The 18,339-nt window shown below is 43.5% G+C and overlaps 2 protein-coding genes across 3 annotated transcripts; both read left to right on the top strand.

Moving 5' to 3' along the window:
- Nucleotides 1-44: 44 nt before the first annotated feature.
- On the top strand, nt 45-7,710 carry tbc1d15 (TBC1 domain family, member 15). Of its 2 annotated transcripts, none has more exons than XM_058075705.1 (17): nt 45-163; nt 1,388-1,489; nt 1,639-1,713; nt 2,435-2,582; nt 2,637-2,844; nt 4,582-4,684; nt 4,775-4,969; nt 5,038-5,166; nt 5,235-5,338; nt 5,426-5,520; nt 5,633-5,749; nt 5,836-5,936; nt 6,009-6,108; nt 6,189-6,286; nt 6,359-6,475; nt 6,564-6,650; nt 7,249-7,710. In XM_058075705.1, the coding sequence occupies exons 1-17, from the start codon at nt 140-142 to the stop codon at nt 7,438-7,440; spliced, it is 1,995 nt and encodes a 664-aa protein (XP_057931688.1). In that variant the 5' UTR covers nt 45-139; the 3' UTR covers nt 7,441-7,710. The 2 variants fall into 2 exon arrangements, with proteins under 2 accessions (XP_057931688.1, XP_057931689.1); XM_058075706.1 differs by lacking the exon at nt 45-163 and adding an exon at nt 228-1,220.
- A 1,215-nt stretch (nt 7,711-8,925) lies between these two features.
- Nucleotides 8,926-18,006, top strand: tph2 (tryptophan hydroxylase 2 (tryptophan 5-monooxygenase)). Its single transcript, XM_058075707.1, has 11 exons — nt 8,926-9,447; nt 9,540-9,656; nt 9,742-9,925; nt 10,830-10,930; nt 11,023-11,090; nt 11,164-11,360; nt 11,677-11,812; nt 11,911-12,037; nt 12,108-12,203; nt 15,250-15,383; nt 17,437-18,006. Exons 1-11 carry the CDS (start codon nt 9,286-9,288, stop codon nt 17,609-17,611), a joined length of 1,497 nt encoding a protein of 498 aa, XP_057931690.1. The 5' UTR covers nt 8,926-9,285; the 3' UTR covers nt 17,612-18,006.
- Nucleotides 18,007-18,339: the final 333 nt, after the last annotated feature.

The raw sequence follows: 18,339 nt of genomic DNA, 5'->3' as shown, positions 1-18,339 counted from the left end.
GCAACATCAACCCTACACTCGGACAGCTGTCGAACACTGCGCATGTGTCAGCAACCTTGCTGGCCGGAAGCTGACGTCAGTGTTGTTTTGGCGTTTGACAGCCACGTGATCCTGTCGTCATAGCTGAAGAGCTGGCAACATGGCGGCGAATTTTGCTCCAAAGGTAAAAACAAACCCAGGTTCATATCGTAGTAACTTTTTCCCAGGTAGATGTTTTCGTTGGGCGTTTATTCGCTGGAAAGGGGCCGTCGTTATAGCTCTGAGGGCCGCCTCACAGCATCTTCCGCGGGGTACAGGAGTGTGCTGTTAGCAGTTTGCTAGCTGGCTAACTTGAAGCTTGGAAGATTCATGTTATGTTAAAAAAGCTAAACTCCTAGCGATGACCAAGTGAATCTTCATTAAAACGGTCAAATCAAATATGGCTGAAAATATGACATGACAATTAATTTTTATATTATGATAATGTAAAAAAACCATTATTTGAGTCACAAAATGCATGCTAGAGACGCCTGTTGTGTTCTGTGACGCCACACAGAAGTTTGTTTATATCAAAGTTGCTGTGTTAAATATTGCATGCAGCTGCTAGATGTTTGTGTAGCAGAGTTCAAGGAAAGTGCTTTGAATTTCGTTCTTTTATTGAACAGGAATAATTTGTCGGGGTCTATAGATTTAATGTCACTGTGGGATGGGGGGTGGAATTACCTGTTCCAATTGCTTTTATTATTGATGCCATCTACAGTACATTGACGGATGTAGGACCTTGACATGTCCTATTGTAGTGTACCTTCAGCTGCACGACAATAACACCTTATGGGATGTGTTTGGAGGACCCTGGGAGTATATTGGGAAGCAAGCGAGTTTATTGAGTTAGCAAGGTGTGTTGAGTCTAAAGCTGGGCTTGCCTGTACAACGAAGGTAGCCCTCTTTAAAAGTGCCAGCATCACCATTCTAACTTAGGCTAAAGTCATAAGTGCTATATTTGCTCACTTTTTGAGCTGAGTATCTGGAATAATATGCAACATCAAATGATAATATTGTTGCTTTTGGCAGTGATAAGTATTTTGGGAACTCCTCATAATGCAACATAATAATTACGTGGCTCATTTTTTGTAAACTACACCAGTTGGGATGGTTACATTTTTAAGTTGAAGTAGAATAATATGACATCCAACACACCCCCTCTTATATGAAGCCCAAAGCCAAAAACCAGACTTAACAAGGTAAGTTGATAATGACCGTTGAACTTTGGGGAATTCAGGTTTTGTTGAGCTGCAGTACAAAGCATGGGTTTGTTGTTCCATCTTCGCCGTAGCACCCCATCCCCCAGCAACTATCATCATCATCTTTTATTTAAGTGATATTTGTTAACATCAAGATGTTGTGTCAGGTTCTCTTTGAGCACGAAGGGGTTTTCATCCATCCAAGCGGTGATGAAATCGGCGTGGAGCATGATGTTCTCGTTTGTGGCTCACTTCAACTTGTCGAAAAGGTAAAACACAAAGTCAAATGATTGCTGGTTGGTGTACTGCGATTTGTCTTTCATGTTTCAGACAAAGATTAAGGCTTTAGAGTTAGCCGATTAGGTGCTTTCTTGAAACTTTGTAAGGTCACTGACAGTACCTGTGTCCTCCTTGTCAGGATGGGGATGTCATGATGGAGTTCACACCTCTGGAAGATTCGGTGGACCCCTCACATATGTTGTGTGCTGCTAAGGTGTGTGTGTGCGCCGTCAAAATAACACAATGTATTTTATCGTTCACAATATCAGTACACTGACATCATTGACACTTTTGTGATCTTTTTGGGGAACAAAGTGTCCTTTACTTTCATATTAGTTTAAATAATAGTTTAAAACTTAGAAAAAGCACATAAAAAATTAAACATTGACATACAATATGACAGCGGAAAAGAAAGATTTCCATTTTGTCATACTCAGCGGACTATTTTTTATTTGTTTGCTTATATGGATACATGGTTTCACCAGACTATCATATAATATACTGTATATGTTATGTTTTGTAGCTGACTCTCTTCAAAGACTAACTGTGTTGACTCGCTAAAAAAACTGCCTCATCTGATTCTGTACAATGGTCGAACAGAGTCCCCCTAAAGATTTGTTCAGCAGACTGAATACAAACACTCATTCAGCCGACTCTTGATTTTTCATGAAGACCCGTTCCTCGGGATCCTCCCGTTCCAGCTGACTCAGAGTAGCTGTTGAAGGGATTCACCATGAAGAGTAATTCAACAGACTCAATACAAAGACTTGTTGTTTTGACTCTGTGTAAAGGTTCGACCGTGACGGTAGGGACTCATTGAACAGTCTCTACCTGCCATAGACTTTAAATGACTTCCTGTAACATGTGAGTCAACACAAAGGATGCCAGGGGGTGTCAAAGTGAGCCAATCAGGACGTGTATCTTCATCCTGGCAGGACTCCAGTTCAGTCATGGAATGGGTTCAGTGTGGCGGCCAGCATCAAGGAGAGCGAGGACAGCAGCTGTTGGAGAGTCAGCTGAGCTATGAGACCGATTGGGACTTGGTCAACTCTGCGTCCTTCAAGAAGAAGTCCTGCACCAATGGTAAGGATGTGTGTTTGTTGTCAATGCACCACAGCTGAATTGTTTTTCCTCCAGGCTCTGTGATGGGCGGAAATGAGCGGAGCAGGTGGTTCTTCTCAGTCAGCCTGAGTCAGTTGGGTACCGTCACGATCCAGGAGGATCACGCCGGTCCTGCTCTGATCTTCACACGAAAGGAGTCTTCCTCGCTGCCGCCTTTGCACTTCCATCAGGGCGGAAGTAGAGAGCTTCTGGACAGCCTGAGGAGAATCGCCACCCTCAGCGAGTGAGTACAAACCGGAACCACCTCTGTGATTTGAACAAGAAGATGCTAGCAGTGGTAACCAGGCAACATCCACCCTCAGTGATCCGGATGGCCCACCGAAACCTCCTCAGCCACATTGAAACGCATCATTTATATGCTAATTGTGTTCCTTTTGAAGCAAATATCAGCCGAGCCAGGTCTTATTAAACTTCTTATCTTCCGCCACAACAGGAAATTGTCACCGGCCTTATGTCTGAGCTCCAAACCAAGATTGATTAACCCTTTCTGCCATCAGGTGACCTTCAGCATCTCAGAAAAAGTCACTGCTGTGACGACTATCGCGTGCACAGATGTGGAAAACATCTTCTGCTGGATTAATTTTTTTGTTTTGAAAGTCAGCATGGATACAGTTAGCATGCTTGTCAAACTTACTGGCGGGGCAAACATAATCTTTGACAGCATGGCCATTTACTAACAACAAGTTCCTTGCACAACACAACAGCAACATAACCAGTGGTGTAACTGCCATTGAAAGCAAACTGCTCAGTCAGTTTTTCAAGTACAGTAAAATAGTAGATATACAGAATATAAGCTGCTGGCCATCAATTAAAGGGGACCTATTATGCTAATTTTTTCGTCCCTTTGTATTGAGTTGTGGACTCCTATAAAGCAGCTACCCACGATAACCAGCACAGAAAGCTTTCTAGTTCTTCCAGAATCTGAACCTATTCAACTGTATTTCTTTGGATTCCCCGCTTCCCTCGAAAACGGTCTGTTTTAATGTATTCCACCCACTGCCCGCACTAGGCGAGCCCACCCCACTGTGGTTGGTCGCACTCCCGAGTGTTTATAAGGACTTCAGTTTTTTGCAGCTACCTGCGAACCCAACTTTGTAGGAGTTAATAATAATCGTGATTTATCTTTTTTAAATGTCTGCTTTTAGTTTCTCAAGAAAAGAGGTTTCTTCCAAGACGTCTCTCAATGTTAAGTAGCTTTCGCATTTTCTACAGCATCAGTAATGTGTAATGTTTTTTGCGGGACTACCAGTGTTTAAAAAACTTTGATAGAGGCACAAATTGGTGTGGGAAACTGCTAATAGCAACCCCGCTATCTGTATGAAAACTCTACAATACTACACAACTTTTGCTCCATGACTGACACAAAATAAACACAAGTTAGGACACTGATAAACTGTTCTTCTCTTCTTACTCTTCCACACGACCAAGTAACGTTGGAAAGGCATCGGGCTTCAGCAAGTTTGTCGGCTAGTCCAGCTGCATACTGACCCATGTTCCCAAAACAGTCCAGATCTTCATATAAGGCCCATATAAGGAAATCCGCTCTCTGTGACATCACAAAGGGAAGTTTTACCACGCCTTCTGAAATTGAGGGTTTGATCTGAAATCGTTTTAACACAGGGACACAACGTTTATAGGTCATAAAAGTGGAAAAAAGCACAATATGTCCCCTTTTAAATCATAGCAAATGCAGGTACTGCTATCTTGTGGAGTTAATAAAAAGGACATCAGGAGGTTGCCTACAACCACGGCTGTGCCCCGCCCCGCTTTTACTCATGTTTTAACTTTGTATAAACGAATGAATGTTGTATTTTAACGTATCTTTTACTCTGTTTACTTGTTTTTATTCAACTCCATTTTTCTGTAAAGTGTCAGAGTATTTTGAAAAGCGCTATACAAATAAAATGTATTATTATTATTATTATTATTATTATTAATACCACTCCTGCTGCTCATCCAGGTCTCCAGAGGATGAGTCGCGTCTGCTCATCAGCACTCCAAACAAGATTCTGTCGCAGTCCTTCGAAAACCTCCTGGATGACAACAACTATGGCCTGGTCCATGTAAGAGTTTGCACGGTCACGTGATGGGAGGCATGCGGGGAGCAGAGGTCACGTGCACTAAACTGACCTTGGTTGCCCTGTATGTAACAGAAGTTCCGCAAGGACCCGTATGTGACCACGCTGGACCGCTTCTCCAAGGTCACCAACTACATTTTTGATGCCTTCCGAGGGACAGAGGAGCAGCATCAGCGGCCCCCAGAGGAAGTGGCCCACCTCCTGGGAGAAGTCATCCCGGGACTGGAGATCAACCAGCAGGAGGAGCCAGGTTTCGAGGTCATCACCAGGGTAAGCACACGGCAGAACCACTACACTCCCTCTGAACTGGGTCAATCACCGTATGTGTGGACTTGTAGGTGGACTTGGGGACGAGGCCACAGGTAACAAGGAGTGATCCGCTATCGCCAGACTCTTGGAGTCAACATCAGGACCAGGAGGGTCGCATGATCCACATCAGCAGGCTGAAAGAGTCCATCTTCAGGGGGGCAAGTTGGATTTCTTTGTTCTTTGTTCAGCTGTGATTCCTCTTCTCAAGTGTGTTGCCTCTTTGCAGGGACTGTGTCATGCCACCAGGAAAGAAGCCTGGAAGTTTCTCTTGGGATACTTTCCCTGGAACAGCACATTGGAGCAAAGGAAAAGTCTGCAGAGAAGCAAAACGTAAAACACTAATGAATCCTAAGAACCATTATAGCAAATAGTCATATTGCAGCATTTGTCCTAAAAGTGTGAGCTCTGTCCTCACAGGGATGAATATTTCCGTATGAAGCTGCAGTGGAAGTCCGTCAGCGAGGAACAAGAAAAGAGGAATTCACGACTTCGAGACTACAAGAGTCTGATCGGTTAGGAGCATGCTACTCTCGCTAGCTAGCTGCCTTATCAGCAGCTAGTATGTATGTAAAAAAATATATGTATTACTGCTAGCATTAGCTTCATGGTCTGTGCTGCTTGCAGAGAAAGACGTCAACCGAACCGACCGAACCAATCGATTCTTCGAGGGTATGGATACCCCTGGCTTGGTTCTCTTGCACGACATCCTGATGACGTACTGCATGTATGACTTCGACTTGGGTGAGACTCCATCTTATTGTCCTTCACGGCTCTTTCCTCATGAGCATGCTGCGTGACATGTGTTGTTCATGTGTACACGCATGTAGGTTATGTGCAGGGCATGAGCGATCTGCTGTCGCCAATCGTTTTTGTCATGGAGAACGAGGTGGATGCCTTCTGGTGTTTTGTCTCTTTCATGGACCAAATGGTGAGCTGGGTCTCGTTATTAGTGACTTTGGTCTCAGGTCCGGTTCTGATCTGTGTTCTTCATCCCATGAAGCACCAGAACTTTGAGGAGCAGATGCAGGGAATGAAGACTCAGCTGATCCAGCTCAGTACTCTACTCAGACTGCTGGACCCATCCTTCTGGAGCTACCTTGGTACCAGCGACTTCTCATGATGTTCTGGCAGCCATCTTGTGGTCCTGGACTTTGACATTTGCGTGCGCTCTGCCTTACAGAGTCTCAGGATTCTGGTTATCTTTACTTCTGCTTCCGCTGGCTGTTGATCCGCTTCAAGAGAGAGTTCAGCTTCCAGGATATTCTCCGACTGTGGGAGGTTAGTCCAGGCCTGAAACTGGTTTACGAGAACTAGGTGGACCCACGTGATGCATATTTATGTGGTCTGCAGGTGATGTGGACTGGATTGCCTTGTCAGAACTTCCACCTTCTGCTCTGCTGTGCCATCTTGGACTCGGAGAAGGCGAAAATAATGGAAGAGAACTACGGCTTCAATGAGATCCTCAAAGTGAACTCCTTTTTTTTTTTTTCTTTGTTCTGCCGCCCGTCCCCCACACTGCAGATAGCTGACTGTTTGTTTGATGTCATCATGGCAGCACATCAACGAACTCTCTATGAAGCTGGATGTAGAAGAAATCCTCCAGAAGGCAGAAAGCATCTGTCTGCAGATCAACAAGTGTCAGGTAGTAGGATGTCTTTGTCCCTGACACTTGTGGCGCCCCCTGCGGGTTGTGGTCAAAAAGTATATGTCAAAATCTTTGGCGTGCTACTTTATGGTTCTTTGTAAGCAAATGAGTGCATGTTACTCAATTGTTTGTGACTTGCCTGTTGGACTACTGCAATTCCTTGTATTGTGGTATGGACCAGTCGTTGATATATCTCTGGCTGTCTGTTAACTGGTACTTAAAGACAGGAACATATAACGCCAGTCCAGTTTATTATGCCTCTTTTGGTTTTTAAATCACTGAATGGTCTTGCTCCTTTATATTTATCTGACTTGTTTATGTTCTTGCTACAACAATGAGGTCCAGCTCAAAGTTGCTTTTAACCCATCCAAGAGCTAAACTTAAAACTTGGTTTGATAATACAGGTGCTATATAAATACATTTGACCTTGACCTTGACTCAGCTATGTGGTCTGCGTGGCTGTAAAAGGAAGCAGCACCGTGATGTAGTGGCATATTAAAACCCAGTAGGGATACGTCTCTTGACAAAGGCGCTTGACAGCGCTTCAGGACCAGAGAACATTTTTTCATGTGACTGTATCTGTGTGTGTCCTCAGGGCCTTCCTCAATCTGTGGTCACCATTTTGTCATTGGACACGGAAACCCGCGGCATCTCTGATTCAAATGACTTTGAGTCGGCGGCGGCAGCCATCGTCAGAACACCGCATCGAGACGACCACACCTGCGCCACCAACGGACATTTGAGATCGATGGACTCTCAGCATCGCAAAGTTGCCTTCATGTCGTAGCGAGCGTATCCTTGAAAATTATTTTTCTACCACGTAAACTTTTATCCTCTGCGTGCCGCCGGATGGGAAGAAGTAGGCGGGGCTAGGAAGTAGGCGGACTGCAGCACCACCAATACCATACACACTCACACACACACGTGTTGACATCATGGATACGTTGGTTGTGACATCAGAAGAGGAACTTTTTTTGTAAGCACGCCGGTCGTCATGGCTAAAACGTATCAGATGTAAACATCTATCTTCAACAGCATTAAAGCATTTTGCTCTACAGTCCTCTGCTCCTCTTGTTTTCTTCTTGCTATTAGCGTGATGTATCATTTTTATTCCTATCCTATACATGTGTATCCAGATACATGTGATGAATGTAAGTTTGAAGAACAATGGTTAGCATGTTGCTAACGTGTTCCATTTTCTTATTCATGCCACATTGGCTGTGAGGACAATCAAAAAGCTGTTTGAAGTAAAACTGATTTATTCATTCATTCATTTTCTACCGCTTTTCCTCACAAGGGTCGCGGGGGGTGCTGGAGCCTATCCTAGCTGTCTTCGGGCGAGAGGCGGGGGACTCTGATTTAATGCTTCTATTATTTATGTCAGCATGGCCATCCAGAGGATGCTGGATGCAGCTGGTAATCAGTACATCGCTTCATAAGGAGTCCGCAGGAGCAGATCAGAGAAGACTCTCTTTCATTTCCTGACTGACAGGAAATTGCAGCAAGCGAGCATTCGCCAGCGTTATCACCAGAGTTTGTGGCACGCACAAGCACACAAAAGGTGGAAAAACCGAGACAACATTCAAACTTTCACAACGTTATGTCATAACATAGCAAAATGTAATCAACAATTTACTATTATGTCATAACCACATCTGGTTATAAAGCAGGGGTCTCAAACTCAATTTACCTGGGGGCCACTGGAGCTAGGGTCTGGGCGTGGCGGGGCCGCATCAGGTTTTCCAAAAAATTTTTTTTATTAAAAACAGAAAAATGAATAAACTTTGCTTTGGTTCCGATTTTCTACAAGAAAAGCTCTGATAAAACATTCCACTGTTCTCAAATATCTTAATTTTTATTTTTCTGTACAAAATAAGAAATAAATAAACAAATGAAGAATAAAGAAAATCAATCAGTAATAACTAAATATAATAATAATAATAAAACGGCAAATAAAAACTTAAGAAACCACATATAGTTGGTGGGTAGACAAATTATTTTTTTTTCAGATTAAAATGAACAAAGCATTATTAGAGCCCTGTAGACATGACAAAACACGACTATAGTCACATTTATACTCTTTTTATTTACAACATATTGCGCAACTGCAGGGTCTTGAGACACATGCTAACTCGCAAACTAGAGAGCTAGCGACCTAAACGGTTGCCTCCAAGTTATTTCCTTTAAACTTAAAAAGCCAAAAACTTACCACTTCCACACGGATAGGGAGGATAACTATTAACAGTTATTTAACCTTTAACATGAACATTAATCAAACATAATATTTTTTTCTGGGTACATGATACCATACAGCATCCATATCAAACTTGCGCGGGCCGCACTAACATTAAACTTTCATATCAAGGCAGGGGCCTCAAATTAGTGTCGCGTGTTTGAGACCCCTGTTATAAAGGAAGATGTTATCCAACTGAAGTTTTGTTATCCAATTGATTTTTTTCCACCTCCTCCCTTAGGCCCTCCCCCTCCTGTGTCCCCTCCTATTTAAGCTCATGCAGGCAGTACTGGCAAGCCGATAGCAGCGAGACATCGGAGCCGTGTATTTGGCAAGCAAGGTGTCACCAGAGTTGTCATACTGGACCAGTCCTGGTACTCGTACACCCACTGGTTCCCCATGGCGTCCTCTCACGTGATGAAGGACGACCAGGAGCCACTTCCCAGGATGCAGCCCGCCATGATGATGTTCTCCAGCAAGTACTGGAGCCGCCGCGGCCTCTCCTTTGATTCGGCCATGCTGGACCAACGGCCACCTCTGCGCCACACAGGCGGACAGATGGTGACCTCCATCTTCATCCATCACTGTCATCTTTTTTGTCTTGTGACTCATTGAAGTTCATGTGACATGAGTATTTCTTCACGTGTGTGCAGTCGCGGCGCCCATCCTTCAGTCCCATCAGTGAGACTTGTGCAGGGCCGAGTCAGGCAGTGGTATTCTCTTTGAAGAATGAGGTCGGTTGTCTGGTCCGAGCTCTGCGACTCTTCCAGGTGAAACCTCGCCGTCATTGTTGAGGTCAGCTGGTGTGTGTCACATGACTCTCCTACTCCTAAGTTTTTTTCCCCTCCTTTGTAGGAGAAGCGGGTCAACCTGAACCATATCGAGTCACGTGCGTCCAAACGTGTGACCAACGAAGTGGAGATCTTTGCTGATTGCAGCTGCAGCAAGAAGGACTTCAACGAGCTGCTGGAGCTTCTCAAAGATCATGTCAACATCCTGTCCTTCAACACACCTGCTCATGTATGGGCCGCACAGGCAGGTGAGCTCACCTCCCGACATCAGGCGTCCCCAATTAGACAACATCTCCATCCTCATTTAGGTTATCATCCTCAGGTTATGTTGTCAGCTGCATGTTGTCATGTCATGTTATCATCATGTTCCCCTAGTGTAATTTCATCAAGTTATAATATCATCTTCATGTTATCATGCCATCGTTGTGTGTCATCTCATCTTGTTATCTTCATGTTTTCACCACATTAAGTTAATCATCCTATCCTTATGTTATCATCATGCCATTCTTATTTGCCATCCTGGTGTCATCCCTGTTATCATCTCATACTCGTGTTGTCATCAGCATGTTGTTGATGATGTCGTCATTTTGTATCTTCTCATCTTGCTCTCCGTATGTCATCTTGCCCTCATCCTCGTCTCATTCCTGTTATCCGATTCTCATGTTATGAGCATGTCATTGATCGTGTCATCTCATCTTGTTATCTTCATGTTTTCACCACATTAAGTTAATCATCCTATCCTTATGTTATCATCATGTCACCCTTTGTTCTTAGTGCGTCATCATTCTCATTTGCCGTCCTGGTGTCATCCCTGTTATCATCTCATACTCGTGTTGTCATCAGCATGTTGTTGATGATGTCGTCATTTTGTATCTTCTCATCTTGCTCTCCGTATGTCATCTTGCCCTCATCATCATCTCATTCCTGTTATCCGATTCTCATGTTATCAGCATCATTGTGATGTTCTCATCCTAATGCAATCGTCTCTTCCTCATGTTATTATATGATCATCCCATGTTAGTGTGTCATCTCCATGTTGTGTCATCCCATTCTCACATTATCATGTCCTCATTATCATATTATTGTCCTTGTGTACCATGTCATCCTCATGCAGTCAGAGAGACAAAGGTGGCGTGTTTGTGTTCATGCTAGATGATGAAGAAGTTCCATGGTTCCCCATGAAGATCTCTGAGCTGGATCAGTGTTCCCACAGAGTTTTGATGTATGGATCTGAGTTGGATGCTGACCACCCGGTAGGTTGTGTGTTGTGTTTCTATGTGAGGAAAATGGTGGACCGACAATGCCCACTGTGTGTGTTTAACGTTCTTCTGCTTTGTGCTCTTAGGGCTTTAGAGATGAACTTTACCGCCAGCGAAGGAAGTATTTTGTGGAGGTGGCCATGAAGTACAAGTTGTAAGCTCTCCTTTTCCACATCCATCCAGCATGGAAAAGCTCTCTTCTTCTAAAGTGGGCTAATTATTTGTAGCGGTCAGCCCATCCCTCGCATCGAGTACACTGCAGAGGAGGTGCGCACGTGGGGTGTGGTCTTCAGGGAGCTCAACAAGCTGTACCCGACTCACGCCTGCCAAGAGTACCTGAAGAACCTCCCCTTACTCAGTCAGCACTGCGGCTACCGTGAGGACAACATTCCTCAGCTGGAAGACGTCTCACTCTTCCTCAGAGGTCACAATCATGTCACTTCCTGTTTCACCCCCAGTCACATGACTTCTCCCAGTTACATCATGTTCTATCCAGGCACACGACTCCTAGATGTGAGACCACGACTCACATCATCCCCGGTCACATGACCTTGCAGTTGTCACCCCAAATCATATCATGTGTCTGAGTTATTTCACCTCGTCACCCCTCCATGGTGTCCCTCATTCACAACCCCCCAGCTACATCCCCAATTCATTTAACCTCCAGTTATGTCACCCCGGTCCCATGACCTCCAGTGTCACCTTGAGTAAAAAGGTCCACCATATTTGTTGTGTTCCAGAGAGGTCCGGCTTCACTGTGCGACCCGTTGCCGGCTACCTGTCACCTCGGGACTTCCTTGCGGGTTTGGCCTATCGAGTCTTCAACTGTACCCAGTATGTCCGTCACAGCACCGACCCGCTATACACCCCTGAACCGTGAGCCTGATACGCAAACGTCTTTATGATCCTGAACCACTTTGCAAATGATCCAGGATCCAGCAGAGTTTTTTTTTCTTGATGCTTTCGTCTTTCAGGGACACGTGTCACGAGCTCCTGGGTCATGTTCCTCTTCTGGCTGATCCCAAGTTTGCTCAGTTCTCCCAGGAGATCGGTTTGGCATCTCTCGGAGCTACTGATGAGGACGTGCAGAAGCTGGCCACGGTGAGTGTGGATGCTCAACAAGAGTCCAGAGTGTGTCTTTGTGGTGACATGGGTGTGTGTGCCTTGTTAGTGTTACTTCTTCACCATCGAGTTTGGCCTCTGCAAACAAGAAGGTCGACTGAGAGCGTACGGTGCCGGATTGCTATCATCTATTGGAGAACTAAGGGTAATACACACACACATATACACAGGCACAGAGTATAAAAGCTGTATTCTACTGGTGACGTGCAGCCAGGCACATGTCATGATGAAAAATACAAAAATTATTAATATAAATATTATATTTGTCAACTGAACAGCTGGGATAGGTTCCAGCACCCCCCGCGACCCTCGTGAGGAAAAGCGGTAGAAAATGAATGAATGAATTAACTCTATTAGAAATATTTGTTTATTCATCCCCACCTACGGGGGCAAGAATTTTGTGCATTGTGTGTTGGCGGTCAAGGGCGGGTGCCTGGTAGACCTGGTCTTTGGCGGCCAAATCTGGATCTAGGGACATGGAATGTCACTTCTCTGGTGGGGAAAGAGCTTGAAATTGTGTGAGAGGTTGAGACATTCCGACTAGATATAGTTGGACTCACCTCGACCCACTGTCTGGGTTCTGGAACCAAACTCCTCAAGATGGGCTGGACCTTGTTCTACTCTGGAGTTGCTGCAGGGGAAAATGTCAGGCGGCGAGCTCATCCCCGGGCTGGGGAAAGGGTCCTGACTGTCATTTGTGCGTACACGCCAAACGGCAGCTCAGAGTACCCGGCCTTCTTGGAGTCCATCAGGGGGGTGCTGGAGAGCACCTCAGCTGGTAACTCCGTCGTTCTACTGGGAGACTTCAACTGCCAGGTGGGCAATGACAGTGTGACCTGGAGGGGCCTCCCTGATCTGAACCCGTGCGGTGTGATGTTACTGAATGCGAGCTACGGTTTGTCCATAACTAACACCGTGTCCGATGTCCATAAGTGCACTCTGCACCAGGACACCCAAGACCGCAGGTCTATGATCGACTTTGTAGTCGTATTATCAGACCTGCGTCCGCAGTGAGAACGGGGTCCTGCTGACCTCAACTGGGGATGTAGTCGGACGGTGGAAGGAATACTTTGAGGCTCTTCTCAATCCCACTGACATACCTTCCTTAGAGGAAGCAGAGTCTGAGGACACATATGTGGACAGTGCCCTCATCGTGGCTGAGGTATCTGGGGTGGCAAAGCTCTGCGGACGAGTTCCGCCCAGAATTCCTCAAGGCTCTGGATGTTAAGGGACTGTTTTCGCTGACACATCTCTTGCATGGAAATCGGGAACAGTACCTTTGGATTGGCAGACTGGGTGGTGGTCCTCCTCTTTAAGAAGGGTGACCGGAGGATGTGTTCCAACTATAGGGGGGATCACACTCCTCAGCCTCCCTGGGAAAGTCTATTCCATGGTGCTGTAGAGAAGGGTACGACGGTTGGTCAAACCTTTGCTACAAGAGGTCCAATGCGGTTTTCGTCCAGGTCGCGGAACACTGGACCAGCTCTACACCCTTACGAGGGTGCTGGAGGGTGTATGGGAGTTTTCCCAACCGGTCTACTTGTACTTTGTGGACTTGGGAAAGGCATTCAACTGTGTCCCTTGCGGTGTCCTTTGGGGGGTGCTCCGGGAGTATGGAATTGGGGGGCGCGCTACTACGTGCCACCCGGTCCTTGTACAACTGGGGCAGGAGATTGGTTCGCATTGCCAGTAGTAGTTGGTCCAGTTCTCCTTCACATCGAGAGGAGCCAGTTGAAGTGGCTCCAGCATCTAGTCCGGATATCTCCCATACACCTCCCTGATGAGGTGTTCCGGGCATTCCCAGCCAGGAAAAGGCCCCGGGGCAGACCTAGGACACGCTGGATGGATTATGTCTCACAGCTGGCCTGGGAACGCCCTGGAGTCCTCCCGGTGGAGCTGGAGGAGGTGGCCGGGGACTGGGAAGTCTGTGCTTCCCTACTGAGACTGGATGGATGAATGTTTAGCATAATTCCAATCATTTTTTAAACATTGACTGAGTGGGTTCATGGCACCTGCTAGTGTGTCTGCATGGTGCCAATAATATAATGTTGCAGAGAATATTATACACCATGACTTTCTAGAGCCATTATTCTTGCAAATTGGACAATACATAGAAATGTCATACGGGAGTCACTTGTAGTTCCGTTGCATCCTGTAGCGGTGGTGGCGTGTGAGAGCTTTAAGGTGGTGCTTCCACAGAGGAAAAACATCAAATGCATTAAATATATTTTATGCTCGGCTGAATGAATGAGTGAAATTGACTGCTAAGATGGAGGATTATATACCTAAACTCACCAGGTGTTGATCAGACGTTTACAACAATGTCAGGACTTCTCCTGGAGAAAGAAATGCTGCATGTACATTATATACAAATAAAAGGTATGAACACAAATGGGTCTAACAAGTATGTGAAACATTTTTAACCAAAATGAATTATTCTCCTCTTTCTTATGTTATCCTCTTAATGAGGAACCTGTATTAACACAAAAAGTCAGTGCCTGACTTTTTTTTCAGCCCACAGACCGACCGAATTTGTTAGCATTTACTATATAAATCAATAAATTCAATTATTTACATTATTTACATTATTATTATTAATTACCATTCACCATATTTACCATTTTTTAATTTTTTAAAAACTGTACCTATTATGCTTTTTCCACTTTTTTTTACCTTTAAATGTAGTTAGAATGTTATAATATCGTGTTAAAAAATACCAAAGTTTCAGATAATGAGGTTTGCGCATTTGAAAGTGAGTTCTGAAAAAACTTTGGGATGGCTCTGAGAGTTTTTTTTTCTCACACCAGATCACTGACTTCACAGTGTGCCTTGTGAAGTCACCTGCTGGATGGAGCATTATATGGGCATGCCCGAGTACAAGCTGTTAGCTGTACAAGCTAAGTGGAGCAATCACAGCAGGTTGGACCTGCCTGGAAGTGGGCTGTGGGTGGAATAAATTAAAACAGACCATTTTGGAAATTCAATGAAATAAAGCTGATGAATAGGTGCAGATTTTGGAAGATCAAGAAAGCTTGAGTCCTCAACTCAATACAAAGAACCAAAAATGAGCATAATAGTGCCCTATTCAAATCTTATTTTAATAATTGTTGAAAGTTTTCCCCCTGGTAGTTGGGTACCTTTGTTCGACATATGTTCTGGTTCTTCTTCATGTGTTGTTTTTTCTCCCCCAGCATGCTTTGTCAGAGCAGGCCTGTGTGAAGACCTTTGACCCCAAGACCACATGCAGCCAGGAATGTCTCATCACAACCTTCCAGGAAGTTTACTTTGTCTCCGAAAGCTTTGAGGAGGCAAAACAGAAGATGCGGTAAACTTCTAGCTAAACTTGCTCATTACTTACTTTTGCACATACACACATATTGAGGGGTGAGATTAAAAGGTGACAATATTAATCGTTAAATATTGAAAGCTGTCTCGCAGGAACAAGGCGAATGATAATACCACACAATAAGTGTGTTGCACACAATATAAACCTTGCAATCAATCCAAGCTGCACTTGGCTTTTTTTGTGAGATGCTTTTTTTTCAATCTGAGTGGTCCAAGCAGAAGCTGTAGTAATTGCACACTTAATAATTGCTGCGTAAGACTTAAAAACGTGTGATATTAGCTTCTGTTTTAGAAATGCGCTGCGTCCTGATTTGGCATGCTCAGCATCATGGGAATGGTAGTTATTTTAGAGTAAACATACAGCTACTGCAACGTCTACAACAGGGGTCTCAAACTCAATTTACCTGGGGGCCGCTAGGGTCTGGGCAAGGCTGGGCTGCATCAGGTTTTCAAAAAAAAAAAAACGCATTTATTAAAAACAGAAAAATATACAAACTTATTCAGTGCTTTGGTTCCGATTTTCTGATCAAACATTCCACTGTTCTCAAATATCTTAATTTTTATTTTTCTGCACAAAATAAGATGAAAAATAAATAAACAAATCAAGAATAAAGAAAATCAATCAATCAGTAATAAATAAATATAATAATAATAATAATAAAACGGCAAATAATAAAAACTTAAGAAACCACATATAGATGGTGGATAGACAAATTATTTTTTTCAGATTAAAATGAACAAAGCATTATTAGAGCCCTGTAGACATGACAAAACACGACTATAGTCACATTTATACTTTTTTTTTATTTACAACATATTGCGCAACTGCAGGGTCTTGAGACACATGCTAACTCGCAAACTAGAGAGCTAGCGACCTAAACGGTAGCCTTCAAGTTATTTCCTTTAAACTTAAATAGCCAAAAACTTACCACTTCCACACGGATAGGGAGGATAACTATTAACAGTTATTTAACCTTTAACATGAACATTAATCAAACGTAATCATTTTTTCTGGGTACATGATACCATACAGCATCCATATCAAATTTGCGCGGGCCGCACTAACATTAAACTTTCATATCAAGGCGGGGGCCTCAAATTAGTGTCCTGCGTGTTTGAGACCCCTGGTCCACAATCTATTTGTTTTCTTTATGTAACCACACATCACCATAAATAATTCATAGTAGCAGCGACAACTGCCATCATTATTTAAACTTTCATAAATTTTAGTTTTTGTTTCAATTTGTGGAAAAATATCAAACAATAATGCATCATGCTTAGTCCATGCATGCAAAGGTATAAAATATTTCATTATGCATTGTTTTGTGACTCAGTTAAAATAAAAAAAAGTGTATTTGTCCAGTTGAGTTGTTTTCTTAAAATTAAAAGTAATATTAAAATATTGTCTTGTCCCATTCTCGTCAACTTAATATTGTATATCGTCTCGTGAGATGCATGTATTATGATACCTCAAGTCAGTATTACCACTACTCATGCTGATTAGTATACTTACTTATCTTCTACTACTAATACTACTACGGTGCTGCTTCTACTGCTACCCATGCTTACTACTACTTACTTACCGACTAATACTATGACAACACATGCTTGTTTATACTTATTTACCTGGTACTACTAACTGCCCATTCATATTACTACTTTACTACTATTTACTACTCATTTACATACCAATAGTACTGCTAAAACACGACTATTACTACTTATTTAACACATGCTTATTACTTCCTACCTCAAACTACTCCACATGCGTATTACTACAATTTATTTACTACTAATTTAGCTACTAGTACTACTACTATACAACACAGGCTTACTACTACTTTTACTCTTACTACAACCGATTGCTACTTATTTACCTGCTAGTATCACAACACATGCTTAGAACCACTTACCTACCTACACTAGTACTACTACTAGTAAGTACTAGTCCTGTTAAGTACTTATTACTAGTAGTACCACATACTCACCAAAAATGGCCATGCCCTATGGTTGCACTGCTTTTTTTTGCGCAGGGAGTTTGCAAAGACCATCAAGCGTCCATTCTCGGTGTACTACAACCCGTACACTCAGAGCGTGGACCTCCTCAAAGACACCAGGAGCATCGAGAACGTGGTGCAGGACCTTCGCAGCGACCTCACCACCGTGTGTGACGCTCTGGGCAAGATGAACACCTACATGGGCATCTGAATTGATGCCACTGCTTCTTGACGTCATCCCTTACATGATAATGGTCATGTCCAAAGCCTTGACAACAGCGACGTACATACATGTTCATGAACATCCATTAAATGTGTCAGTCTTTAAGCAACAGTGTTTTCTTGACACCCGCCACATTCGAGAACACTCCACATCGAGCCCGCCAAGTGTTTGAATCCGGACCACCAGTTGATTCCAAATGATTGTAATTAAACCAGGTGGACTGTTAAAATGATAAGCTTAAACTAATGTGTGTATCAACTGGGCAATTTAGTTCAAGTCAAAATCTTAAGACCACTTGGAAAATAACTAGAATTGACCTTTTGGAGATTTGGATCTTAGTGAAGTTTTGAATAGAGCTCCAATATGCCAAAGCAAGACGGGAGTGTGACGTTTTTTCTCATAAGAGAATAAAACTTTTTTCCATCTTTCAATGTGTCATTGAAGGAGTTATTGCACTGTAGTCAGCACCAGTAAGCACCTTCATTTGGGTCAAGGACAGACAGCCAATCAGATCCTCGGTACAGTTGTAAATTTTTTGGGTCTACTACTTGACTTTTTTGTTCCGAACTTAAACTTTTGATCAGATGAAAAACAACCTATTTCATTTTTTTCCAATTAAAAGTTCCAAATGCTTTTTTGTCCCCTCTCCCCCTTGCTTTTACATATTGTAGCTCTACTTAAAACCTCATTAAGGTCCAAATTTGCTAAATGCATAT

This window comes from Doryrhamphus excisus, chromosome 6 (genome assembly GCF_030265055.1).
Source record: "Doryrhamphus excisus isolate RoL2022-K1 chromosome 6, RoL_Dexc_1.0, whole genome shotgun sequence".
NCBI classification, from domain to species: Eukaryota; Metazoa; Chordata; class Actinopteri; order Syngnathiformes; family Syngnathidae; genus Doryrhamphus; species Doryrhamphus excisus.
The sequence above is the reverse complement of the archived record's forward strand: the minus strand, read 5'-3'. Positions and strand labels throughout refer to the sequence as shown.

Bases quoted from the DNA above. Each gene is read 5' to 3' on its own strand.
- tbc1d15 (XM_058075705.1), top strand. From the start codon at position 140: ATGGCGGCGAATTTTGCTCCAAAG. The intron at 164-1,387 runs GTAAAAACAAAC...ATGTTGTGTCAG, and splicing joins CGGCGAATTTTGCTCCAAAG to GTTCTCTTTGAGCACGAAGG. The intron at 6,651-7,248 runs GTAGTAGGATGT...GTGTGTCCTCAG, and splicing joins TGCAGATCAACAAGTGTCAG to GGCCTTCCTCAATCTGTGGT.
- tph2 (XM_058075707.1), top strand. From the start codon at position 9,286: ATGGCGTCCTCTCACGTGATGAAGGACGACCAGGAGCCACTTCCCAGG. The intron at 9,657-9,741 runs GTGAAACCTCGC...CCTCCTTTGTAG, and splicing joins GAGCTCTGCGACTCTTCCAG to GAGAAGCGGGTCAACCTGAA. The intron at 10,931-11,022 runs GTAGGTTGTGTG...TTGTGCTCTTAG, and splicing joins AGTTGGATGCTGACCACCCG to GGCTTTAGAGATGAACTTTA.